Raw genomic sequence first — 27,984 nt, forward strand, 5'->3', positions numbered from 1 at the left:
CCCTCTCTCTCTCTCTCTCTCTCACACACACACACACACATTCGTGTGTGCCCCTTTGGCCTCCTGCTATATATATAATAACATGCGTGCTAGTGAGGAAAAAAGTTTAATTTGAAACATTTATAATTTAAAGCTGACATAGTGTGCATTATGTCTTGAAGCATAGGGCTTAAATCTTGTTTTGAAAGGAATTCTCTAATCAAAAAGTTGTGTCTCGTTTACATTTCTTAAGGTTCATGGCTTGCGTTTAATATTTATTTCTCACTCGAGGTTTTAAGCTAAAGAAACATAATAAAGAATTGTCATTGTTTCATAGTACTCCTATTCAACTAAGCACATTTAAATTTCTCATTCTAAAGAATAGGATTATATCTCTTAAAACTATTTATGGCAAAGCTAACCTTTTTACAAGGAAAGAAAGAATTACATACCACTAAAAGTTTCTTCAAAGGTTCCCTATGATTAAGTCTAGTGGTTTGAGCTTATGACACAATTTAAAAAAAAATATTGGATTCAACGCTTGGAGACATTACACTTACTTATATGGGGGTTTGTGTCTCACGTAGTTGGGTCAGATGGTTACCATATCCACATATCATACATTACAATAAATGTATTGGAAAAAGCAAAATAAATGTTTCCTCGATCTTTATCGCTTTAAACATGGTACTTACATCATCTCCATCCCATAGTTCAATAACAAATGTTGCAAGATGTTTTGTCTAATTGACCTAGTAGCCTACTTGTCTTGATAGCCGGCCCACTATCTAAAATTTACTAAATATTAAGAAGGGTGATATCCGCTTGTGCTATGTGGCATTTGCATGCGCACGTGTGTGTCCCATTGTGTTTGTTTGCATGTTTTTCTAATAGCAAAGCTCACCATGTCTCTACCCATAGTTACTCAAGTGACCTATTATAGCGTAAGGCTACCTTATATGAGCATTTGGCCGCCCCACTAGTAATAAGAGGTGTTCAATTAACAGATATAATTGACAAAATTTATTTGTCGATATAGAGAAAGTGATGACACATCACATAATAAGAAACTAGGGTATATGTCATACTATGTAGGGAGTGAAAATTAGGGCATTGATACTTCCATATTTTCTTTCATGTATTTGTTGTACAATGATATTTGATTTAGAATTCTCTTTTTCCTCCCTAGCATCATGGAGTGGGTGCCTTGGTGAATTGAAGTTGAGCAAATTCATATTCATAGGTAAGCCCTTATGAATAATATATGGGATTGTCTTGAGTTGTTTTTAACCCCGTTAGGGTGTTGGAACAATGTATACCTAGTAATGAGAGGTGTGTTACCCATTTTAAATGTAGTACATGCATAATATAAATGGTTGGCCGGCCTGGGCAATGGTCTATTACGTGTATGTCAAAACAAGATGCTCTCCTTGGAGATCTCTCTTCCTATAATATAATAGAGATTGCATTTAAAGCTCTCCGCATGGGAATGATGGAGGAGGGAGGGCCACCCCTGTAAATTGTAAAATAGGCAAAATTTTAAGAAAAAAATTATCACCAAGGTAAGAGAAGAGATGAAAGAAAGAACACACGAGATCAAGGTGGTGGTCAAGAAACACTTGAGAGAGCACATCACAGAAAAAGAACACAAAGACAGTTTAAAAAAGGCTCTTCAGATTCGTGTGTATCAAAGAAAAAGAACTAAGACAGTTCAAAAAAAGGCTCTTCAGATTTGTGTGTGTGTGTGTGTGTGGGGGGTTTACCAGCAGAGGCTTGTTACATGGATGGATGGAGTAACTACGTGAGAGAGAGTAGCTATGTAGATGTAGAGCACTGACAATTATTGGCTATGAGCTAGTAGTAGTAGTAGTATTTGCCTCATTTTCAAGATACGATAATCATGCAATAATCAATTACAAACACGATATACATGCAAGTTAACCACATATTGCTATTTGCATGTGCGAACTCAAAGATCAAGTCACAACCACCTTGGAGAACAAACTGAAACCGATGATACCAAGGTAAGAGAAGAGATGAAGGAAGACAACACGAGGTCAAGAAAGCACACGTCAAACCACCATCGCTGATGATTTTTGTAAACCCAAACAAAAACCCGATCTTTAAAAAAAAGAACTAATAAAAAAGGTGATTGTACTTCTGCTTGACATGACAGATTGGCTATGTGTTTTTTCATGTATGTTTCTTTTCTTGTGATGACATTTTGGTGATGTTATTGACACTTTAACTATGTTTGGATGCTACAAATTTCAAACACTTTAGGTAAGTTTTATCTCCTCTTGAGAATTGACTTTTCTAAGAGCAAGACATCAAACAAAGAGCCCCAATTTGAACCCTTTTGCTACATCAGAGAACAAAAGAATGAGACTCATGATGCAACGATACACCTTTTATTTTCTAGCAATATACTATAAGACAATGAAAGGGTGTTACTCATGGGAACTAGAAACCTCAAAGCATAATTAGGGCTTCAAGTTGCAATAAATTCGGAGCCTCGAGTTGAAAATGCAGTTGATAAGAGGTGTTTGCATTCGGGGCCAAGATGGATGCACTCAAGACAAGGAACACGATATATGATCTTTCTCTTGTGTGGGTAGTCCTTTGTATGGTGTTGTAGTAGTGTTGTAGTAGTCCTTTGTATGGTGTTGTAGTAGTGTAGCTTCATACCATTATGTACTAGGACTTGCCATACATTCCACAACTTAATTGTTGGTACTTTAACCTCATCCCCTTGCTCTTAGTATTCCAAATCTATAGCTATGGAGATGAATATTTCCTAGTTACCCTTTCACTCTAGTAATAACACTCAACCATTTTCAGAGCTTCTTTTTCACTACCATAAGGCCAATTGCTAAGCTCCTTTCTCATCCATGAGGAACCCTAACTTTTTTTCTCCATTTTTTTTGGCTAGCACACCCACTAACCCTCTTTTAGTCCTAAGACATGGAAAGACTACAAGGAAAATAAAGCTTGCACAAGGATAGAGCTAGTGCCACACTTAGCTTGGAAGAGGTTGCTCATGTATAATTAGATTTTGTAAGCTTGTATCCTCTCTTTGATGAGATTAAGAGGATGAATTGTTTATTGTTGATAATGTTGATGTAATGAGGTCACTTACCACCAAAAATCATACTTGTCTATTAAAAAAACCTTGTGCATTGCTGATAATGGGTTTCTATTATGAGTCCTTCACAAACAACACTACATCAATGTGTTTATGTGATGAAATATACTACCCTATCTTAGTGGAACATAATATCTTAGTGGAATTTTCTAGTTTAGACACCTTTGTATAATAAATGAGATTAATTTATTTATTTTAGATTGGTTAAATTATCATACCTAATGGATATTGCACCTGTTGGCATAGATCCAGGATCGTCCTAGAATCAGCTCTTCTTCCATTGTACCTGCAAGCATCACAAACACCTTTCCAACCAAGGAATTATTACTAATGGAAATACTAACATTTAAATACCCCTCAGCCTTTGTGGTTGTTAGGTGCATACTACAAACTTCCGCATCTGTGGGTTCAAGGTATGGTCTTTATAAGGCTATCCAAGTATCATACAAGATTAAGTTGTGGCTGGACCCTGTGTCTAGCTCCCTCCATGGGAGTGCTTCTTTGTTGTATGTTTTGAGAAAGTATCTTAGTTCTACTGGGTAGTATGCTTAGTGAGGAAAGTCAATCAAAGATGAAGAAGGCACAAATTCACACAGTGTAAAGGAACGAAATGAAGACAAAAATTTGATTTTATAGCATAGCTGTCGGACAAGGCGGCTACGTTTAATGAAGGAGCCACGTGTCATTTTATAATTGGTTGCGCAGTTCTTACCGTTTCACGGCGTGAAACTCTTTGCACTCTTTCACGGCGTGAAACACCAAACAATGGTTCACGACGTGAACGACTATAGGGTAGTTCACGGCGTGAACCATTTTTCTGCAGTTTCACGTGGAGTTTATAAGATCGAATTTTTATCTTTCATGAAGTCACATATGCATATGATGATGCATTGCTTACCTTGTCCCTTTAATTTTACCATGAAAACCAAGGGTTCACCTTGGCACTTTTGGACATTTGCTGATGTAGCCTTTTTAATTCTATTTAGGAGCTTCTTATTGTTCCTTCCATCCAACTAAATATTTATGTTACTATGTCTCGTTATGTACGGCTTCCATTTGGAACACCTTTGCCTCTACCTTCACCTGTCTTGTTCCATTATGTATTCAGAGTAGGTATGGTTGTTGCCTTGGTCATTTTCAACTCAGTTGGCTGAATTTTCAACTCAGTTGGTTGAATTTTCTTTGTCCTCCACACAAGAGCAAGGGGGTGTTGGCTCTATCAGGAAGTTGATACTGCAAGCCCTCACATTTCTTTGTATATTGATTCGAACCTGTTGTGGTTTTGGCCATGGGCTTTGATTTGGGTACCCATATTGTTGTATTGCCTTGATAGTAGCCTTGTGCTCACAGAGTAGGTCCTTTCGAACCCATTGCTGATGACAGTCATAAGGTCTTTGCAAGTGCTTGGAGTTATGCTACTTAGTAAATGCTAGCAACAACAATGGCCGAATTTTGAATTGTGTTTGTCCCTGAATACATTTATTACTCATTGTCTCCTTCCTCTCTGGTTGATCCTTGAGTTGACTCTTGAGCACCCATTTATGTGTGCCCTTGTATGTTGGGTATTGTGTAGGCAAATTCAACACAATGGGTGCATATTTTGTTTTCTGAGGTATTGCCTCTGTAGTGATTTGTTTCCCTTGATTTGCCTCTGTAGTGATTTGTTACTTGCTTGCTTTCAACCTCCTTCAATCGCCTACCCAGGCCCGTCGAGGTGGGAGCTTAACCTTTTTGCTTTTTTTTTCTTTGCTTTTCTTTTTTATATCTTTTGTCTATGATGATGTCAATTGATTGTGTAAATTCTAAAATATTTTTCTGCGTTAGAATCAATTGATTGAATGCCTACCATTTTTGGGTTGCATATAAATCCATTGAAATCATTCAATACTTGATGTGTTTCAAATAAAATGAAAAAACTCCATAAACCACGACTGTAGTCTCACGTCCTTGCAGTCTCACGTCTAGTCTTACACGTCTTGGACTCACGTCTGCTCTTTCATGTCTTGGACTTTCACGTCTGCTCTTTCACGTCTTGGATTTTCACGTCATAACAATTCACGTCTGATAATTCACGTCTGCTCTTTCACGTCATAACAATTCACGTCATATGTTTCACGTCTTGGTTCTTCACGTCTTAGTCCTTCACGTCTGATAATTCATGTCTGCTCACTCACGTCTTGGATTTTCATGTCTTGGACTCTCACGTCTGCACTTTCACGTCTTCATTTTTCACGTAATAACAATTCATGTCATATGTTTCACGTCTGATAATTCACGTCTTGGACTTTCACGTCTTCATCATTCACGTCATGACAAATTACGTCATGGTCTTTCATGTCCTGGTGTCTCACGTCTGCTCATTCACGTCATGATGGCTCATGTCCTGACCATTCACGTTTGGTCTTTCACATCTTGTAAATTCACGATATTTTCACGCCTAGTAACTCATCACTAACATACTATACACTCACAGATTAACATACTAACACTAAATTACTAACCAAAAAAAAAATCTTTCCACCAGTCATTCGACTGGCTGTATATAATGGTACAGATGTCGGTTTCGGAATCCGAAGCACGTGAGCAACCATCAACAATGCAACCAAGCAATTCTACGGGGTCCCCAACCCGTCACCGACTACAAAGTGCAAGCAAATTAAAGATCAACTTCTTGGGCCCTTATGGTGGCTAGTCATTCGACGGAACCCTCATCAGAAAGGAAGTCACCACACACCATGGGAAGGTGACTCTCCAATGCCACAGGCCCCCAGAGTGCCTCCATCTATTAGAGGATGCTGAAGTCAAAGCTAAGCTCGACAAAGTCGGCCTCGGCAAAATGGCAGAGGTACTACCCCGCGTAGTTGACACCGACCTCTGCGCCGAGTACCTAAAAACATATGACAAGTAGACAAAGAGAGGAAGGATTACAAAGGTAGATGGCACCACAGAAGAGCTACTCATCACAAAAGATTTAATCAGCGAAAAATCTAAAAACTTTCACCATCTTCATGGTCTCTCTCTCTCTCTCTCTCTCTCTCTCTCTCTCTCTCTCTCTCTCTCTCTCTCTCTCTCTCTCCCCCCCCCCCCAACACACACACACACAGAGGAGTATCGTGTCTCCGCACATGATCACTATTTTGCATGTTTATGTAGCAGATTGTTTCATTTTTCTTCTGTTTCTAATGATCTAGTTACATCATGGAACCTCATGGAACAATTGTTTATCATTTCGGTCTCATAGACCCTTGGGTCTGAACCTTGATATCATGGGCAATGTGGCAGTTCTTGGTTTCCAATCAAGAATCATTTAGGAATGTAGTACGAGCTTAAACATCATTGGGTATTGATCAACAATAAAATTGGGAATCCTTGATATTTGTCTTGATGCCAGTGGGTACACCATTAGCAATAAGGGCAAGATTTGTTACATAGACTAAGAAGTAAATGCTATGGTTGTCTCCCAAGCACCTGAATGGAGGGTGACTTCACTAATCCTTACCGAAAATAGACCCTTCTGACCAAGGTGAGACCTTGTGCTTTCGGAAGAACTTGAATGGACTCTATATCTATAACTCTTTTATATTTTTGACTTATATTAGGACATTACTCAACACAACATTATATTTTTGGGGATTTATAATGTGATTTTCATTTCTCATAACTCAATATCAACATCGTTGAGCATCGATGAGAAGGTCATGTCCATACCATTATGGAACTCGGAAAATCAAGGCTAATTGACTTGGAAAACTGGATGAGACCCGGTTGATAGCATCACATGGGCTCATGGTCAAAAAGTTACGCATGAACATAGTTGTTTCTCGTACCAGTACGAACGGGTTCGTACCATACGGTTTGATACCATTTGATATCGTACGGTACAAGTTTTTTTCTTTTTTTTTCTCCAAATTTTTTTTTCCTTAGAAAAAAATTTTCAAATGCTTTAAAAAAATATAGAAACCTTGCTTAACGAAGATCCCAAATACTCGCAATACTTCGGAACTTTCGTGTCCACTCAGTATTCCATATGGGGTTGTTGATGACCTAAAAAATCTGGCGAGATAGACTCGTAGTGTACACTTGATTGGTAGGATGAAAGAATCTTGCTACATCACTTGGAGATCCCTGGTATAGGTAGGCTACACAGTTAGATTCTCAAGTTATGTACGAGGGAGAAGATTTAGACATGACCATTTTGATCTAGAGAGGAGTCCCTAAACCTATCACCCTAGATGCACTGCTTGTATTTGTGCTGGGCGACCTTTGGTATTGCATTACCCATCCAGGTTCTTTTTTGGAGACAATCGGGAGATCCAACTGGGAGAGACACATATCCATGTTCTGGTTTCTTAAGCATTGTAGACTCCTCTCCTCCCAACCTTCCCTTACATTCAGGCTTGAAGCTCCATACGTTGTACGTGTAAAAAATAGAACCGTATTTTATCGCACGATATATGAAAATTTCATATCGTACCAAAAGTTCTCATACGGTATCGTATTTTCGTACCATGATAACTATGCGCAAGAAACAGTGGTTTGATAGAAACCTCAAGCAAAGAGAACTAAAAACGGGGGTCCTTGTCCTCATGTATGGTGTGGGAACCAAGAAAAAGGAACTTAAATATCGAGGCTTGGGACCATTCGGAGTATCGAAAATCACACCTCAAGGGTCTGTCCGAATAGAAACGATTGATGACATCCAAATGGAGAGCTATGTCAATGGGAGTAAACTGGAAAAATATTTTGGACCATTAACCCAAGAGATGCTCTTGCAAGAACACCTCTTAAAACAACAGAAACAGCTAGCAAAAGAAAAGCTAGTAAGCATAAGACGAAGCTAAGGCTAGGTAAGTCAAAGCTAAAGTGTAGAAAGGCTAGATTCATGTCAAGTCTTTGTGAAAAGGATTGTTTTCTTAAGAAGTTAACATGGATTCTAGTCCTATGGTTTAGTTGAGTAAGTAGATTGTTATCTTGGTTAAATTAAGATACAGGTACAACTCTCCCTGCCTTGATGCTGCCCTGTTCTTGTGCTTGTGTAGCCAGACGACCGGCGGAGACATTAGTAAGGCCCAGAGTTGACACATTGGGAGAATGAGGTTTGCCGATTGAGGCGAGTGATTGTGATGCTGCCTAGTTCTGAGGACCCAGGCTAGTGCAGTGAATTAGCCCACCCTAGTGCATAGACATCCCTTTGAGGAGCGGGAGGATCGAGCAACGGAGCCTGAGAGAGCAACAGGCCGGCTTGAGTCCTCGCTAGCAGCCGACGATGAGGTGTATGGTCTCGTAGGGTTTTGCCCAGCATGTAGAGGCTGAAAGGCTGAATTCTAGATCATCACCAGTATAAAGGAAAAGAATAAGAGAGCCGGTTTGGCTTTGTATAGAATTGATTCATCTATAAACCTTTTTTATAAATCTTGTCTTTGGCATTATTGTAGTCTAAAAAAAGGCCGTTTTAACAAACCTTGTGAAAAGGGCCTTAATTAAGGAGCATGTTTATTTATGTCAAACAGTGTCGTAGGATTAATTAGAAAACAAATTGATGCTTAGTAGGGTAGAAAGTGGGAGGATGGAATGCTCCAACGGCACCATCCCTACGGACGGGTGGACCCGATTAGTCGGGTAGCTTTCCAAGAGATTAAGTAAAAGCCCTAGCTAGATAAATAGGTTCTCAAGGAACTCTATTCTAGGAGACTAGGCCAGTGGCTGTGCCTTCCATGGATGAGAAAAAAAAGTGCTCTAGGAATCAAGACTAATAGTTGTCCAAATTATGATCAATTACCCTACGGGTGATTTGATGTTTAGAAGATCACTCTCCCCCTGCGGGAAGGTCTTACCTATGAATAGTATCCTTGAATCTCTACATGGTCAAGGTGTCGATTAGTAGGAAATTTTCTCCAAGTTAAGACTTAGTAGACTATCTTAAGTGTTTTCCCTATTTTGGAAGAGAGGAACCTTACAAGTGATATCAGAGCCGATCTTAGTTTCTAGGATTTGTTTTTCAAAGGTTAACTGCCAAGGGATTAAAACAAATGATTGTTTATCATATGAGGACGAATCAATCATCTCTACTGGCCATAGAAGTGATTTGAATATCCTCACATGTTGAGACAATCATCCTATGAAATTGTGCTTGTATCTTGGGGGTGCACACGCAAGATATTTGTACAATAAATTTGAGAAAAAAGATTGGGGAGGAAACCTTCTGAGGAAAAACATAGGGTGATCAAATTAAGAAACTAGTGAGAGAGTGAATAACTAGAAAGATAGACCAAAACTTTTTTTAGAGAAATTTTTAGGATATATCTCATTAATTTGCATATTATAAAATATTTAGATTATAACTCCATTAAGGCTTGATTAGTTGACATGTGAATGCCATCCATTGGATGCTTTACACTAGGACGATCATCCAAGATCTTGAACCCATCTTACACAAACATGGGTCTAATTTCAAATGTGGAATTCCCAGAGAATCATGCTCCTAGATGTGGTAATCCCAAGATACTAGATGTGTAATTTTCAGAAAACTAATCATCTCAGACGTGTTAATCCTGATAATCTTTGGATGTATCAATCCCAAGGCACCAGATATGTAATTCTCAAAAAATGAAGATCTCAGATATATTAATCGAGAGTGCCTTTAGATGTGGCGCTATTATAAGTATTTGATAGTTTTGAACTTTTCATGGATACAATGAAAGAAGCAAGTTCACCCTTGCTCATCTAAAAATAGTAAGAAATGCCAAATTAGTTGGAAGCACTATTGTTAATCTAACCACTAGAACCAGAATCAGTTATAGGATACCATGAAAGTACACCTTCGTGAAAGGTTTTGTCCTCCACGATTTTGAGAGGATAAAATGAAGGAATTCTTGGAGCTAACCCAAGAAAAGAAGACCCTAAAAGAATACCACCAAACTTTTGTTAAACTTCTTCGATTTGCTCTAAAGATGAATGAAGTAACTCTTCTTTATCGATTCATTTGGAAGCTTAATCTACCTTTAAATAACCTCGTCAAGAATGCAAAACCATCCTCTATTTCAGAAGCCATAATTATAGCCAGACTATGATAAAGTTTTTTTATATAGAAAGTTCCGAGAAAGACATGAGTCCTTCCATGTTAATCAAGAAGAGGTCTTCTAATTCATGAGGAACGTCAAGACCACCCTTGGCTACAAGGAATTATGAGCTAGAGCAAAAATTAGATCAAGAAATAGAGATAGCAGAGTTAAAGATAACCGAATTCAACAAGTATTTCTTTGAGTAAATGGAAGAAGATTGGTACGAGATTCATGTGAAGTAATATGCATGATGAATAGAGGTATTCTATAAGACAATACTAAGATTATGAAATTGCTATCATAGATTAGATTACGTAAAGGATTGATTCCCTTACGTTTTTCCATAACAATTTGTTAAGTACCATATTACATGGGGGTATAGAATAAGGAATTCGAAGGTTCTTATCATCTGAGAGGTATATGGATGCATGAACTTAAGATAATAAGACCAATTTACTTTAGAATAATAGACCTTTTGGTGGCACAACAAAACGAGCCAAATACATGAAATAAGGGACTCTTTAAGAACAATCCTCTTCTATGAGTAAATAGAAGAGAATTGGTCCAACATTCATGTGAAGTAATGTGCATGATGAATAGAGGTATTCTACAAGACGATACTAAGATTATGAAATTGCTATCATAGATTAGATTGCATAAAGGATTGATTCCCTTACGTTTTTCCATGACAATTTGTTAAGTACCATATTACATGGGGTATAGAATAAGAAATTCAAAGGTTCATATCATATGAGAGGTATATGGATGCATGAACTTAGGATAATAAGACCAATTAACTTTAGAATAATAGACCGTTTGGTGGCACAACAAAACGAGCCAAACATATGAAATAAGGGATTCTTTAAGAACAATGTTTAGATAAAAGAAGATTTCTACCATGTGGGGACACCACTTTAGATGAGATAGGAGGATTTACTTAGATACTACCCCAGCTCGCGAGATGAGGACATCTCGAATCTTTTAAGTGGGAGAGATTATAAGGTCCCTCCCAAGCCATGTATGTATGTGTCTCTTTTAATATAGATTTCAATAAGAAAAGAGAGTGCACTTAGAGAAGAGTGAGACAATAAGACTAAAAGTATTAGGAAAGTGTTAGAATAAAAATATTAGCTCCAAAAATCCTAAAAGAAATAAGAAGACAAGAATAGTTCTATTAAGAGATAAGTATCTCCAAAAAAACAAATTCGAATTTAGGTGATAGGAGGTCATATTTAGAGTACTTTTAAATATTTAGAATCTATGCATACTAAAAATATGAAAAAACAATGTGTTTCTAAAGATGGCACGTTTGCAGCTGCTATATACAATTGTTTTTGCCTATTCTACTTACGCTAGCTTGTAGACTAGGTACCTTCCGGTTCTTTTCACTGGTTATACAATCATATTCTCGGTTTTTATCAGAGAGTTATGGCCGAAACAATTTGCTAATTCCGTGAGGTTCTCTACACAGGAAAAACTGTAAGAAGGCAGCAAGTAGCCTCAAGGTAATCCTAGAGCTTGAGACATATATATCCCTTCATTCTTATCTAATATCTTAGAAGAGAAGGTTAGATTGCTATGGTCGTTCGGAGGAAGAGACCAAAAATCCATAGCTTTTCTTTTAAAGAAAGAAAAGTATGTCGTAGCCCTGCAAGAGAAGGCTATTTTACCATAGACCTTCGAAAGAGAGAAAAGTCACAGTACGAGTAAGAGGAGATAAAGCTTGGGCATGATCGAATAATTTCAATCGTATAAGAGAAGGTATTAGAAGACTCTAAAGCTCTTGTTAATGAGCAAAGATAACGATAAACGATAAATTTCTATAAGGTATATACATATTTTGTTTTTCAATTATATATCATTCTTAGGGATTGAGGTATGGCTCCGACTTCTCTATTAATTGTTAATAGTGATCTATTTGATTAATTTACTAGTTAAAGTTTATATTCTTTTAAACAACAACATATGCCTTAATAAAGAATGTCTTATCGCAATCTCAAGTTGAAATGCTAAAATCTTTGTGAAAATGATTATTTTCTTAAGAAGGTAACATGGATTGTAGTCCTATGGTTTAGTTGAATAAGTGGATTGTTATCTTGGTTAAATTAAGATATAGAGACAACTCTCCCTGCCTAGGCCAGTGGCTGTGCCTTGCATAGATGAGGAAAAAAAGCGTTGTCTCTAGACTAATAGTTGCCCAAATTATGATCAATTACCCTATGGGTGATTTGATGTTTAGAAGATCACGCTCCCCCCTGCGGGATAGGACTAGGTCTTACCTATGAATCGTATCCTTGAATCTCTCCATAGTCAAGCTGTCGATGAGTAGGAAATTTTCTCCAAGTTAAAACTTAGTAGACTATATTAAGTGTTTTTCCTATTTTGGAAGAGGGGAACCTTACAAGTGATATCAAAGCCGATCTTAGTTCCTAGGATTTGTTTTTCAAAGGTTAACTGTCAAGGAATTAAAAACAAGTGATTGTTTATCATATGAGGACGAATCAATCATCTCTACTGGCCATAGAAGTGATTTGAATATCCTCACATGTTAAGACAATCATCCTATGAAATTGTGCTTGTATCTTGGGGGTGCACACGCAAGATATTTGTACAATAAATTTGAGAAATAAGATTGGGGAGGAAACCTTTTGAGGAAAAACATAGGGTGATCAAATTAAGAAACTAGTGAGAGAGAATGATTAGAAGGATAGACCAAAACTTTGTTTATAGAAATTTTTAAGATATATATCATTAATTTATATATTATAAATTATTAAGATTATAACTCCATTAAGGTTTGAATAGTTGACGTGTGAATGCCATCCATTGGATGCTTTACACTAGGACGATCATCCAAGATATTGAACCTGTCTCAGACAAACATGGGTCTAACTTCAGATGTGGAATTCCCAGAGGATCATGCTCTTAGATGTGTTAATCCCAAGATACTAGATGTGTAATTTTCAAAAAACTAATCATCTCAGACGTGTTAATCCTGATAATCTTTGGATGTGTCAATCCCAAGGCACCACATGTGTAATTCTCAAAAAATGAAGATCTCACATATATTAATCTAGAGTGCCTTTAGATGTGTCGCTATGATAAGTATTTGATAGTTTTGAACTTTTCATGGATACAATAAAAGAAGCAAGTTCACCCTTGCTCATCTAAAAATCATAAGAAATGCCAAGTTCGTTGGAAGCACAGTTGTCAATCTAACCACTGGAACCAGAATCAATTATGGAATGCCATGAAAGTACACCTTCATGAAATCATTTGTCCTCCACAATTTTGAGAGGATAAAATGAATGAATTTTTGATGCTAACCCAAGAAAAGAAGACCCTAAAAGAATACCACCAAACGTTTGTTAAACTTCTTTAATTTGCTCTCTAAAGATGGATGAGGTAATTCTTCTCCATCGATTCATTTGGAAGCTTAATCTACCTTTAAATAACCTCGTCTCAAGAATGCAAAACCATCCTCTATTTCAGAAGCCATAATTATAGCCAGACTATGATAAAGTTTTTTTCTATAGAAAGTGTCGAGAAGGACATGAGTCCATGTTAATCAAGAAGAGGTCTTCTAATTTTAGAGGAACGTCAAGCCCACCCCTGCCTACAAGGAATCATAGGCTAGAGCAAAAATTAGGTCAAGAAAAAGAGATAGCAGAGTTAAAGATAATCGAACTCAACAATTATTTCTATGAGTAAATAGAAGACGATTGGTGCGAGATTCATGTGAAGTAATGTGCATGATGAATAGAGGTATTCTACAAGACGATACTAAGATTATGAAATTGCTATCATAGGTTAGATTGCGTAAAGAATTGATTCCCTTACGTTTTTCCATGACAAATTGTTAAGTACCATATTACATGGGGGTATAGAATAAGAAATTCGAAGGTTCATATCATATGAGAGGTATATGCATGCATGAACTTAGGATAATAAGACCAATTAACTTTAGAATAATAGACCTTTTGGTGACACAACAAAATGAGCCACACGTGAAATAAGGGACTCTTTAAGAAGAATCATCTTCTATGAGTAAATAGAAGAGAATTGGTGCAAGATTCATGTGAAGTAATGTGTGCATGATGAATAGAGGTGTTCTACAAGACGATACTAAGATTATTAAATTGCTATCATAGGTTAGATTACGTAAAGGATTGATTTCCTTACGTTTTTCCATGACAATTTGTTAAGTACCATATTACATGGGGGTATAGAATAAGGAATTCGAAGGTTCATATCATATGAGAGGTATATGGATGCATGAACTTAGGATAATGAAACCAATTAAATTTAGAATAAAAGAACTTTTGGTGGCACAACAAAACGAGCCAAACACATGAAGTAAGGGACTCTTTAAGAACAATACTCTTTTATGAGTAAATAGAAGAGGATTGGTGCAAGATTCCTGTGAAGTAATGTGCATGATGAATAGAGGTATTCTACAAGAGGATACTAAGATTATAAAATTGCTATCATAGGTTAGATTGCGTAAAGGATTGATTCCCTTACGTTTTTTAATGAGAATTTGTTAAGTACCATATTACATGGGGGTATAGAATAAGGAATTCGAAGGTTCATATCATATGAGAGGTATATGGATGCATGAGCTTAGGATAATAAGACCAATTAACTTTAGAATAATAGACCTTTTAGTGGCACAACAAAATGAGACAAACATATGAAATAAGGGACTCTTTAAGAACAATGTTTAGATAAAAGAAGATCTCTACCTAATGGAGACACCACTTTGGATGAGACATGAGGATTTACTTAGATACTATCCCAGCTCGCGAGATGAGGACATCTCGAATCTTTTAAGTGGGAGAGATTGTAAGGTGCCTCCTAAGCCATGTATGTATGTCTCTTTTAATATAGATTTCAATAAGGAAAGAGAGTGCACTTAGAAAAGAGTGAGACAATAAGACTAGAAACATTAGGAAAGTGTTAGAATAAAAATATTAGCTCCAAAAATCTTAAAAGAAATAAGAAGACAAGAATAGTTCTATTGAGAGATAAGTATCTCCAAAAATAGTAAGGTGCCTCCTAAGCCATGTATGTATGTCTCTTTTAATATAGATTTCAATAAGGAAAGAGAGTGCACTTAGAAAAGAGTGAGACAATAAGACTAGAAACATTAGGAAAGTGTTAGAATAAAAATATTAGCTCCAAAAATCTTAAAAGAAATAAGAAGACAACAATAGTTCTATTAAGAGATAAGTATCTCCAAAAATAGAAATTCAAATTTAGGTGATAGGAGGTCGTATTTAGAGTACTTTTACATATTTAGAATCCATGCATACTAGAAATATGAAAAAGCAATGCATTTCTAAATATGACACGTTTGCAGCTATATACAGACGTTTTTGCCTGTTCTACTTGCGCTAGCTTATAGACTAGGTGCCTTCCAGTTCTTTTGATAACACCATATTGGGGAATATGGGAATTTCCCATAAGTTTGGGACACGTGGTCAAAACTTTGGATTTGCCATAACTTGAACACCGTTACTCCAAATTGTGCGCTTTAAAGCTTAATAGATCCCTCTTTTCAAGCGCTTTCCAATGATAGGTCACATGATAGGGTTTTGAGAAACTTATAGACATGTTAATCGGGTCCCACCTTTTTAGTATTACAAAAATGGGACTTGGGAGATTCCCAAACTCACAAATATGGTGTTTGATTGGTTATATAACTATATTCCAAGTTTTTATCAGAGAGTTATAGCCGAAACAATTTGCTGATTCCGTGAGGGTCTCTACACAAGAAAAACTGTAAGAAGGTAGCAAGTAGCCTCAAGGTAATCCTAGAGCTTGAGATGTATATATCCCTTCATTCTTATCTAATATCTTAGAAGAGAAGGTTAGATTTCTATGGTCTTTCGGAGGAAGAGACCAAAACTCCATAACTTTTCTTTTAAAGAAAGAATAGTATACCGTAGCCCTGCAAAAGAAGACTATTTTGCCATAGACCTTCGAAAAGAGAGAAAAGTCACAGTACGAGTAAGAGGAGATAAAGCTTGGGGATAATCGGATGATTTCAATCGTAAGAGAAGGTATTAGAAGACTCTATTCTCATATGTCAAGTTCTAAAGCTCTTGTTAAGGAGCAAAGGCCACGATAAACAACAAATTTCTATAAGGTATATACATATTTTGTTTTTCAATTATATATCATTCTTAGGGATTGAGGTATGGCCCCGACTTCTCTATTAATTGTTAATAGTGATCTATTTGATTAATTTACTAGTTAGAGTTTGTATTCTTTTAAACAACAGCATATGCCTTAATAAAGAATGTCTTATCGCAATCTCAAGTTGAAATGCTAAAATCTTTGTGAAAAGGATTATTTTCTTAAGAAGGTAACATGGATTCTAGTCCTATGATTTAGTTGAGTAAGAGGATTGTTATCTTGATTAAATTAAGATACAGGTACAACTCTCCCTGCCTTGACGTTGCCCTGTTCTTGTGCTTGTGTAGCCGTATGGCGAAGATGTTAGTAAGGTCCGAAGTTGACACATGATATCCCTCATACCATTGGAATAATGAGGTTCACCGATTGAGACGAGTGATTGTGAAGGTGCCTAGTTCTGAGAACCCAAACTAGTGCGGTGAATTAGCCCACCCTAGTGCGTAGACATCTCTTTGAGAAGCAGGAGGATCGAGCGGCGGAGCCTAAGAGGATGACAGGCCAGCTTGAGTCCTCGCCAGCAGCCGACGATGAGGTGTATGGTCCCATACATGTAGAGGCTTAAAGGCTGAATTCTAGATCATCAGCAGTATAAAGGAAAAGAATAAGAGAGCCGGTTTGGCTTGTATGAAATTAATTCTTCATGTATAAACTTTTTTTATAAATCTTGTCTTTGGCATTATTGTACTGTGAAAAAAGGCTATTTTAACAAACCTTGTGAAAAGGGTCTTAATTAAGGAACATTTTTATTTATGTCAAACAGTGTGGTAAGATTAATTAGAAAGCAAATTGACGCGTGATGAGTAGGGTGGAAAGTGGAAGGATGGAATGCCCTAACGCCACCATCCTACAGAGGGGTGGACCCGATTAGTTGGGTAGCTTTCCAACAGATTAAGTTAAAGCCCTATGCTAGATAAATAGATTCTCGAGCAACTCTATTCTAGGAGACTAGGCCAGTGTGGCTGTGCCTTGCATGGATGAGGAAAAAAAGCGTTCTCTAGGAATCAAGACTAATAGTTACCCAAATTATGATCAATTACCCTATGGGTGATTTAATATTTAGAAGATCACGCTCTCCCTGTGGGATAGGACTAGGTCTTACCTATGAATCGTATCCTTGAACCTCTGCATGGTCAAGGTGTCGATGAGTAGGAAAGTTTCTCCAAGTTAAGACTTAGTGAACTATCCTAAGTGTTTCCCCTATTTTGGAAGGGGAGAACCTTACAATCATGGTCACATCACTAACCAGTCCGCAGGTTTCACATGTAGATTCAAAAATCTCGACATGGATAGGACCCCCATCCGCATAGAACTTTTGGACAAGTTTTGAAATGATATGTGGTTTCATCTAGGAAGGTCGAGGTTCTAGCGTAGAGCCTAGTTCCCTGACCATCCCCCTACCCATCTCTGATGTGCCATATTTAACAAGTCTACCCTTGTAGCCACATTAATGTCCATAGCTGGATCGTTTCTAGGTCTCTGAGAAATTGCTCCCCCCTTCCTAGACCTCGTCCCCTACCTGTATTGGCTCTTCTAGGTATCTGGAGTTCATGGACTGGTCCAGTTGTGGTACCCTGGTGGAATTCCCCATTAGTCGCCTCTGTGCGTCTTTGTGTAATTAAGAGCTCTATGTCTTGTAAGAATGTAGGGTTATTGATCATTAACTCAATATCTTTCTTGATGTAGAGTCGGTCCTCTACTTCTACAGCCAAGTTAGCTTTGTTACCCTCTTCTTCTCTGGTTGTAAACCCTTCCTCCATTCTAGATTCCTCATTGATGGGTTTCATGTTCGGATTTTTTCCATCACTTCTACTTGTAACAATTTTAGGTTCTTTCTCTCGTGATTGGAGTGGGTTAACACTTCTCGTCTCCTTTCTCTCAGGCTTCAGCTCTTGCCCTACGAGTATCAAGCTCTTGTTTCCTTAAGCTCAATTCTCGGAGTTGTCATTCTATCTCACTTCATTGGTGGTCCAATTCAACTTCCTCGATGGTGGAAAAGAATATTTGGCCCGTCCTAGCTACACTTCCCGCATCTCGTCTAATTCGAGGGGTGCCAATATTTAACAGGCTGGAATTCAACGCTTGGAATGGCACTTCTTGTCTTCAACCGAATCCAGTGCTAGTTGACGGACCCATACTCGGAGATTGGCTTTCTTCATCATAACTAGTTTGGAGACCAAAAAATCCCCGAGCAATATCAATGATCCCACTGGACTTTGGTTGGGGAGTGTGGTTTATCTTCTTCCCCAAACCCAGTGTATCTTAGCCCTTCTTCCATGCATTCTTCACTAGTTTTCGTGGTGGTCAGGTTTCTCAAAACACTCAAGTGCGTATTTACGAAATGTCCTGATCCCACACTTCTTTGGTAGGAAGCTCCTGGATGGTTTGATGCACTATCGTTAGGCATAAGATCATCTCCGATGAGTTTTCCAGATCTTAAGTGCATGTATGTATGATTTGAAAAGCTATTAATCAACCCAAACTGATTCAATTTCTGATTCTATCGCTCTGTTCAGGGGGCATAAATTAGCAGAGAATGTTTCACGTCGTGAAACAGTAGTGAAACAACAGGATTTGTTTCACGTCGTGAAAGAGCAGAAAAATGGTTCACATCATGAATGGTTTTCTTGCATTTTCAAGTACTCAACAATTTTCCTTCTTAGGATTAAATTCCTTCTTTTAGTTAAATTCCCTTTCCTTAGCCGACCCTCACAGCATTAGTATTGTCAATCCATCATTTTGGCCTTCACGTGAACCTGCAGGATTTCTTTCACATCGTGAAACAGTAAGTGTTTCATGCCGTGAACCACTTCAAAAATGGTTCACGTCGTGAATGGTTTTTTTGCACTTTCACGTGCTCCAAATTTTGGCGGGTTGCACCGTGTCAGAGGTGTCAGGATAAGAGTTTTTATTTTTGAAATATAAACCCGTGATTGCTAGCAAAAATCCCAACACTGATTGCGTGAGCGATTCACGAGCGTGAAACTGCAAGGAAATGGTTCACGTCGTGAATAACTTTCCTGCACTTTCACGTGGAATTTTTCACGTCAGCAATTTGTGGTTTTGGATGCATAATACCTATCCAAATGATGAAAAATAGATTGTGCCAATGCTAAGGAATGAAATGCAAGTTCCTGGCTCAATCAATGGTCCCTTATATTTTTGATTTTTATGATTTTTTTAATTTGAAAAAAGAAGAAAACACATCCAACCTGCTTCTTCACGTTGCTGTTTTTGGTGATGCTAACTTCAAAATTATCAAGAGTAACCAATGAATCCTTTCCTAAACTAGTACTCTCCACAAAATTCGCAGCTTCAAAACTATAACTTTTTTCTCAACCACACACACCTTATCCCTTAAATTTCCACACAATGCACTACCAGAATGCAAAGGCAATAATGAATACTATGCGATGGGAGCTTAAACTCAAAGAGTATGAAAGAAACAAAGGTGTTTCCCCGATAGCAGGCGCCAAAACTTTTATGGACTTCCACATAGAGAGAACTCTACACATTCACCTAATGGATGAGCAATAGAACACAACCGTCGTGGAGTACTTACTAATGCTTCGATCTCGAGTCCCTTGAGATGTCAAAGCTCACTTATCAAGCTCCAAACTCCAAGCTCCACCTCTACACTGTCACCGTGGAGTCGCTCACACCATCACATAGACCAATCACACTCTCTCTCACTCTTTCATACAATCATAGACACACAAGCATGAAAGATGCACAATGCTAGAATGCCCTTACTTCTCACTCTCTCAAGTCACAAGGGAAGAGCTCTCAATAGCACAAGGAGAATTGTGTCCTTTTCATTATGAGAAAATGCCTTATATACAATTGGCCCTTATTTATACTTGGATGTCCAAAACTTACTAACTAGGCCTTGGGTGGCCAATATCTCATAATGTACACCCTTTATAGTGCCTTTGCATGACACTTATTAATGTCCTCAATTGAGGATCATGATGTTAATCCATATGGGATTAACACCAAGTAAGATATATGCTTGTGCGGGATGTGTAAGCATAGTTGTCAATTCTAGATAGTTAATCGAGGACAGGCATAAATCCTACTTGGTACTCTACCAAGTAGGATATATCCTTCGATGACGTGTAAACATAGTTGTGAATTGTAAATAGTAAATCGAGAACACCCTATTCTCTTTAGGTTCCAAGGCTAGTTAAAGAGAACAAACAGTCTCAGATGGCTATGAGTATTCTAACATAGTCTTTGTCGAATGATATGGTTGGTTAGGCATGTTTAGACTAAGTCGTGGGCTAGCCGACATGGCTGACCTTTGTCCATGACCTTGGGCACTATGTATAGACTAGTTTAGGAGCCTTTATTAATCATTGTGATCAACCACTCTTATAAGCAAGACATTCTTCGTCTAGATTCTATCTAGATCACTATCAAAACTCCTTAGCTAGAGCACACGAGTGGACAAACAACCATCAATTTGTAGTCATAGTTTACGAGCCCAAATATTATTTACTCACCCCATTATTTCTTAATTCAATGCTTTTGTATTGTGAAGATTCTCTGCTTTCTCTATTGTGTTTTCTTATAGGAATGTAATGCAAGGGGCACATGACAAAGAGATTACGAACGTGAGGTCCTATACACCAAGGAGACCATTGAAGGTTTCATGACCTCCCTCCATGGACAAAGAGACCCCATAGCCACATAAGAGAAGGAAGCCCATATGGACAAAGGGACCCCATAGCCCCATAGCCACATAAGTGAAGGAAGCCCATATGGGCAAAGGCATGATTAGAGAAACTCAAGGAGGAGAGTAAGAAGATTCACCAAGAACTTCAACAAGAGTACTAAGAAGGAAATCACAAAGAAGATTCATTTGAAGGTTGGCATTAAAGCTACCAAACTTGCAACCCAAGTGGACAATGTCGGATTGAGAAAAGATATTGATGCCATCTCCAAGTGGCTAAGGACCTTAATGATACCCCCAAATGAATGGAGGTATCAAAGAAAAAAATCCAATTAAAAAAAAAATCCTGATGGCGTTCTTGAAAGAAGATAAGTGAATTCACTTGTATGCATTGCATGTAAGAATCATCAGCCTCCCCGTATAAAAGTCCCCAAGGAAAGATAGCAAGAATTTGTGTCAACAAATTGGAATTACTCAAACCGCATTCATGGATGCTTGGTGGGAAGGTGAGGACCTCCTTAGTGACAGGATCTTGCTCCTAAGGCTCAAGATTATGTAATCCTACTTGGCCTTCCTTGCAAAGAGAGCAACCTCTTGTTCCATAAAAATATATTTATGTGATGATCTCATCTCTTTGTACGTAGAACAATATGGTCTAGGATATGAGAACAATGAAGGCCAACAAATGGGTTATACATGTAAAGATGAGTGCATGATCATTGTTGATCAATGCTCAACATAGCAATGTTGGGTGTATGTGGCCTTAGATGCACTATTGGAAATTGGGGGCCACTTTTCCAAGGAGGTCACCCATCCTAGTAGCGTTCATGCCACTGCGCACTTAACCTCCACCACTCTTTCCAAGCCATGAAAATTGGTGGAGGAGGGATGAGAATGGTCCTAGTCTTCTATCACTTAGATGATCCCATTGGTTGGGACTCTATGCAGGTGGAATATAGGCGGCCACAAGCCACGGCCCTCCATCTTCACATTTTTACATCAAACTGCAATGAGACTATGTGGTCCAACCTTTAAGACTTCATATGGACTTACACAAGAAGGTAAATTAGCTCATACATGGACTTACACAATAAGGGACATGACTTACACAAGAACTTTTATCTTTTACATAAAGATACACAAGTCCTAAGATGGGGATACTAGAGGTGTGTAGATAATAGATATGTACGAGAGTTTGTATACATGTACCACACCCATGCCTCTATGCATGATGGATTGGAAGAGAGGGAGGGAACGAGGCTTAGGTGGAGTGGATCCTTGTTTAGGTCGCCCCACTTGCATGACTGTTGGGGGGAGGGCAGGGCTTAGGAAGAGTGGCATGCTTATTCATACCACCCCACTTGCATAGAGTACTCACATTAGCCCAATGATATGAGGATAACTATTTTATGTGGATGCATTCAACTTCTCCAAGGTTACAAATATCGTACATTACAATGAGTTACATCCCACATGAGACATCTTCCTTTTTATAGGATATGTTTCAAGATGAACAATCTCCATACGCATTCAACTTCTCCAAGTTCGTACATTACAATGAGTTACATCCCACATGAGACATCTTCCTTTTTATAGGATATGTTTCAAGATGAACAATCTCCATACGCATCTTTCTTTGCAAATTTTGTGGAGTTTTCCATGTAGATTTTTTTTGGGAAACTTCAATGTATTAAGAATTGGGATGTAGATGTTTATGTATGAGTTTCAACAGAATCCAATTATACTTTTGCAGATATAGATCCCATGAAGTTGGGGCTACAATGGTCATCACATGTCTATGGGAATGTCACCACACATGACAAAATCTTCATGGACATGGGAGACATGCGTAACTCTATTGATTAACAATGGGATTTCCCGTTGGCCCACCTCAAACAACCTAGCATGTTTCTTGCTCCATAGGAACGGTTCAGGTACCATGCATTATTTGATAGACTCTCATACTCTTGTGTAACTGCATATCTAAGAACTCATCATCCCACCACTACCAATTGGAATGGACCACACATACCTCATCTTAACAATGCCTTGCTCCTCTATGCAAAACACCCTGGATTCTTCCCACATCTACCTTTATTTGCATCCACTTTAATCATTGCCTAGAATTAGCTACCATACAACAAACCTCAACCGCTCCTCACCGCTCCCAAACACGATCACACCATACCTTACATATATCTAGTATAACTCAACCCAAGCTAACTTCCCACAAACTCTTTGCTCCACTATTAAATACCCAGTGGGCTCACAATGTCAAAATGGATGGTATAACGATGAGTTCAAGGTCATGCAACTTCATGTTCTCTAAGAGAAGAGGTCTAAAAGGATCTATGCATGCAAAATATAAAGATCTTCACCAGCCAAAAGAAGTGTTCATTCTTAGCAAAGCACAAGTCCGAACAATGGTAAAAAGAAAAGCCTATAATTATGATATAAATATTGACAAACAATGGTAAAAAGAAAAGCCTATAATTATGATATAAATATTGACGAATTGCACACACACACACACACACACACACACACACACACATATATTACATATCACAATATAGATGTGTTAAGCAAATCTTCCAAGATTTTTATGCTTTATGTTAACATAGTTTTTTTTTTAAATTTTTATATCTTGATAACCCGTTCAAAACTAGTGATTTTAAGCGGACTAAAATAAAATTTGTGTCAAATTTTCCTTGTAAAATTTTTTGACATGTTTTGAGGACGTTATAAATAGCCATTGGACTTTAAAAAATCCTTAATGTCTTTCCTTTATTAAACTAGAAAAACTCTTTTTGATTGTGGACACACCTCATATGCATGGTGGTTCTTGGAGGAAAAGAAGACACCCACACCCATCAAATATCCTCTTATATGAAATAACTATATAGGACACCTATACAACATCCCAAATTAGATTCCACCTAACTTATCCCACACCCCTCACCCCTCCTTGGATGGTATATTTATCATTACCAATGTTACCAAGGACTTATTGAAACTCCACAATGGTAGATCGAAGGATCATGAGGACCTTTACACCTAGATCCACCACCTTGGCTGCTATCCTTGCATAGAGGTTTAATAGGGCTTTGTCTAAAGTTCCCATCAATAAGAAAGGAGACCCCATGGTCCTCAGAACTACCAAACCACCATGTTTGCTCATACCTTGTCCAAGATCCATAGTGTAGTATTAGAGACAAAGATTGGTAATTAGGCAAAGAGATAGAGAAAAAGAACGAAGATAGCCTTGATTTAGAAGGTACCATTTGATATGATTGTATCTTTTATCCCTCCCCCCCCAAAGAAAAAATACCATGATTGACAAGACTATGGCACATCCTGACAAGCTTATTGTTGCTTTGTGAACTTCCAAAAGACCTTTCAATCCATCCCTTCCCGATGCTTATAGAAGCTCCATTTCCCACATGCAATAATGAAAGAAATAATGAGAAGATTTTGAAACACCAAGGAGCCTATTTGAAGAGATAAATAGAACTATTAGATTTTCCACTCTCCTTTTGACACTCTCAATGCTATACGTTGTTGAGACCTTATGCTTCATCCAACAATTTTACATGTGTGTCTAGCACACACAATGATACCTATAGATGACATTGTCTTTATATTGATCTCAATCACAAGTCTGCAATCACAACAAGATGCATTATAAGACTTTTTCAGTTGAGAGGGATAGCTCACAATGAATCACATAGAGACCAAGATTATATATTTTTAAGACCTCCTACTTGGTCGCAACAAATAATTCTTTCACATGATAAAAATGTGGTGAAGGTGAGTCAATCACATCAGTAGGGTGAAATTTTTGTAAATCAATTCAGAAGTGAGTAGAGTTTTGACATCTTGAATGTACTCTTCGAGACCTTTCCAATGATATATAGCATGATAAGCAATTTCGCATATTCAACAAGTTCCCAAATTTGGTGATGACATGACGCCATACATGACGCCATATCATCACCAAATTTGAAAACTTCGTAATGTACCACATCATCACCAAATTTGGAGACTTCTTGAATATGTAAAATTGCCCATCATGCTATATATCATTGGAAATCTCTCGAAGAGTAGATTCCAGATGTTCAAACGTAGCTCACTTCTGAGTTGATTTATAAAAATTTCACCGTACACCCATTTTTGTAAAAAGAGAATCTGTAGATATTCTTAAAGGACCCAATTTGAGTCCAATTTTTTCCTAACAAAATTTTTCTAAAAAACAAGGTTTGGTAATCACATATGGTCAAAAGTATTTAATTTAGACTATACCGACATAAAGGATCCCAAATATCATTCGACATAAAGAATCCCAAATATCATTCGAAGCGTACTACTACAACAAAACACTAAGAGTCAAACCTATTTATGGTCTTTTTTATAAGTTTCATCTATTCAAACACAAATGCAAAGGTTTTTAAATAAAATAGAATAAACATTAAAAAAACATGACGATAATGCCTAAATAAAATAAAATTGGACTAAGCATGAATTGTTTGTACTAAGAAGTGGAGGTAGAAACATGGAGATGTGATTCTCTAATTAACACAAATAAGATGTGACTATGCCTAGTCAAACATCATGATATCTAACACTAAGAAGTGGAGGTAGAAACTTGGAGATGTGTTTCTACAATCAACACAAACAAGATGTAAATATTCCTAGTCAAATACTGTGATGGCTAACATAATATTTTAAATGATCAATCAACACAATGTCTTTAATGCTTGGATATTACATTACCAAGTCTGAGGCACTAAGACTTCACAAAGACTATGGTGACACACTACCAAAGATACAAATCTTCATTAAGGAATCTATGAAGGGGTGAAAAAAAAAACTAAACAAATAGTAAACAATATTAGGTATTGCCTCCAAGATCATTTTGGTACAATGAATCAATCTACTAGCATAGTGCTCCCAGCACCAAATGATCAACAAACTTAAAGTAGGCTTGGCCATAGAGTTACTATTTGTTATTCTATAGACAACCCTTGTCTTGCTTGCTTGTCCATTTTTCACATTTTACCATTATCACTTCTGAACATTGGCCAACAACAATATGCAACCACCCCTATTCCAACATCTCAATCATGTTAGCCTAGCTGGAAATATTGGTTGTGTCTGTAATTGTGCTTGTGGTGGAAACCAAATCCATGACATTTGATCCCATCACCTTATTACAATTTAAGATCAAGATATTAAGCTATAAGTAATACATTCAAAAGATTTTATGATTGTGTTAAAAAAAATCATCCACCCTAGACAACTCCACCAACCCAGTTCAATCTTTTATGCAATAATTTTTAGCACTGTGAGATTAGTGATTATATAAGCAATATCTTTGTTTATATTATTCTTCTTTGGCTAATTATGCCTCACTTTGTAGCTGTCAACACCACCATATGATCCATTTTTTAAAAAATTTCACATTCACACCTCTATAGTAATTACATTCTTATCTTAACTAGACTCTCACGAAGGCTTTTACCTAGGTATGTCTTAACCACAAATCGGCAAACTTATGGACAACTCCACTATCAGCTCTTAAGAGTCTTTTCCACATCCCAAATCTCTTGAGAACCCTTTTTAGAACATCTTGCAACTCTCAAGTAATTTTCACTACTTTAAAGTGAGTCAAAGGATAAGATGCCACGTGGCAAAATAATAGAGTACATTGAAGTTTCTTTGAATAGTATATGTTTCTAGATTAAAACCCCTAATATTGCATGTGTGATGAGATATACTTTGGAGTGGTTTTACTTTTGTAAGAAAATCCTCGAAAAAAACACACCTTTTAAAGCATTCTAATGCTTTTCAAACATACACACTCTCTCTGACACACACGCACACATACACAGTACGCATGTGCACACACAAAAGCTTATAGAGCATTGGGAACTACTGTCAAAAATACAAGCTATGGAGAGAGAGGGAGAAGGAGAGAGACCTGCCCAATGGGGTTCAAGGTCTTCCAAGTTCCATTATGAGACAACGAGAATGTGAGCAGATTCGTGCAGTGACATTTTTCAAACTTCTTGTTAACCTATGTGATCTATTGAGACTATTGCCTCTCTTGTAGTAGGTATCACTTTGTTCCTATAACCAATGTATCTTATTGTAGCTGGTGTTTATCTTGAAAAAGTGGGGCTGGAGAATGAGAAATGCAAGCATACCTAGAGCTAGCGAACTCGCAGAGCTGGCCTGTGGTGGAGAAGATGAGGAGGGCGATCTCCGAGTCGCAGAGGACGGAGAGCTCGTGGGCTTTTTTCAAGAGGCCCTTCCTGCGCTTGGAGAAGGTAACCTGGCGGCTGGTGGTGTTCTCGATCCTTCTGATGTGGATCTTGCCACCGGGAGGCAGCGCCGTGTTGTTGCTGCAGTCGGTCTCTATGTGGGCGAGATTCAGGTCAAGTAGTGTGCTGGCCGGTGCTTGCAGTGCGATCGCGAAGCAGGCGGCCATGTGTTAAAAGCCTGCGAACGTGTAACTATTCACTCTCTCTGCAAAAACGCTTAGCCCATGCAAAGTTAAGGCATTAGCCCGCCGGCCCGAACGACACAGACAGAGCTACATACAGCACATAAACGAGAGAAATGAAATGGCACCTGATAATATTGCCGTTGGTGGCTGCTGACCAATGGGTGAGCGAAGCGGAGATCACACGACACAAAATCTACTATTAAAAAACTCAAGTTATAGGTCATCGTGGCCGAGCAGTGAGAACCACGTGCTCCTTTCCCAAAATTGTGCGGTCCCCAATCTGTCTGCGTATGTGGTGGCCCCGTAACAAAACCGCGGTGTTTCCAAAACCATGGTGTTACCCTTTGCCCTATCCCGGATTCCCGATTGAACGCTACACACCTTACTAAACTTTGGGAGCCCTTAAAAAACTGCACTA

The 27,984-nt window shown here is 37.9% G+C and overlaps 1 protein-coding gene across 1 annotated transcript in view; it reads right to left on the reverse strand.

The window, feature by feature from the left end:
- LOC147633143 (agamous-like MADS-box protein MADS1) overlaps positions 1 to 27,729 on the reverse strand; it is a 96,805-nt gene extending 69,076 nt beyond the window's left edge. The window contains exons 1-2 of the mRNA XM_086805688.1: positions 27,692 to 27,729; positions 27,265 to 27,586 (exon numbers count right to left, since the gene is read on the reverse strand). Coding sequence (XP_086661814.1) covers positions 27,265 to 27,548 — 284 coding nt within the window. The 5' untranslated portion in view covers positions 27,549 to 27,586; positions 27,692 to 27,729. The remainder of the gene's footprint in view (positions 1 to 27,264; positions 27,587 to 27,691) is intronic.
- Positions 27,730 to 27,984: the final 255 nt, after the last annotated feature.

The sequence above is a fragment of the Cibotium barometz genome, chromosome 12, assembly GCF_041138505.1.
Source record: "Cibotium barometz isolate CiBa-2024 chromosome 12, ASM4113850v1, whole genome shotgun sequence".
Taxonomy (NCBI): domain Eukaryota; kingdom Viridiplantae; phylum Streptophyta; class Polypodiopsida; order Cyatheales; family Cibotiaceae; genus Cibotium; species Cibotium barometz.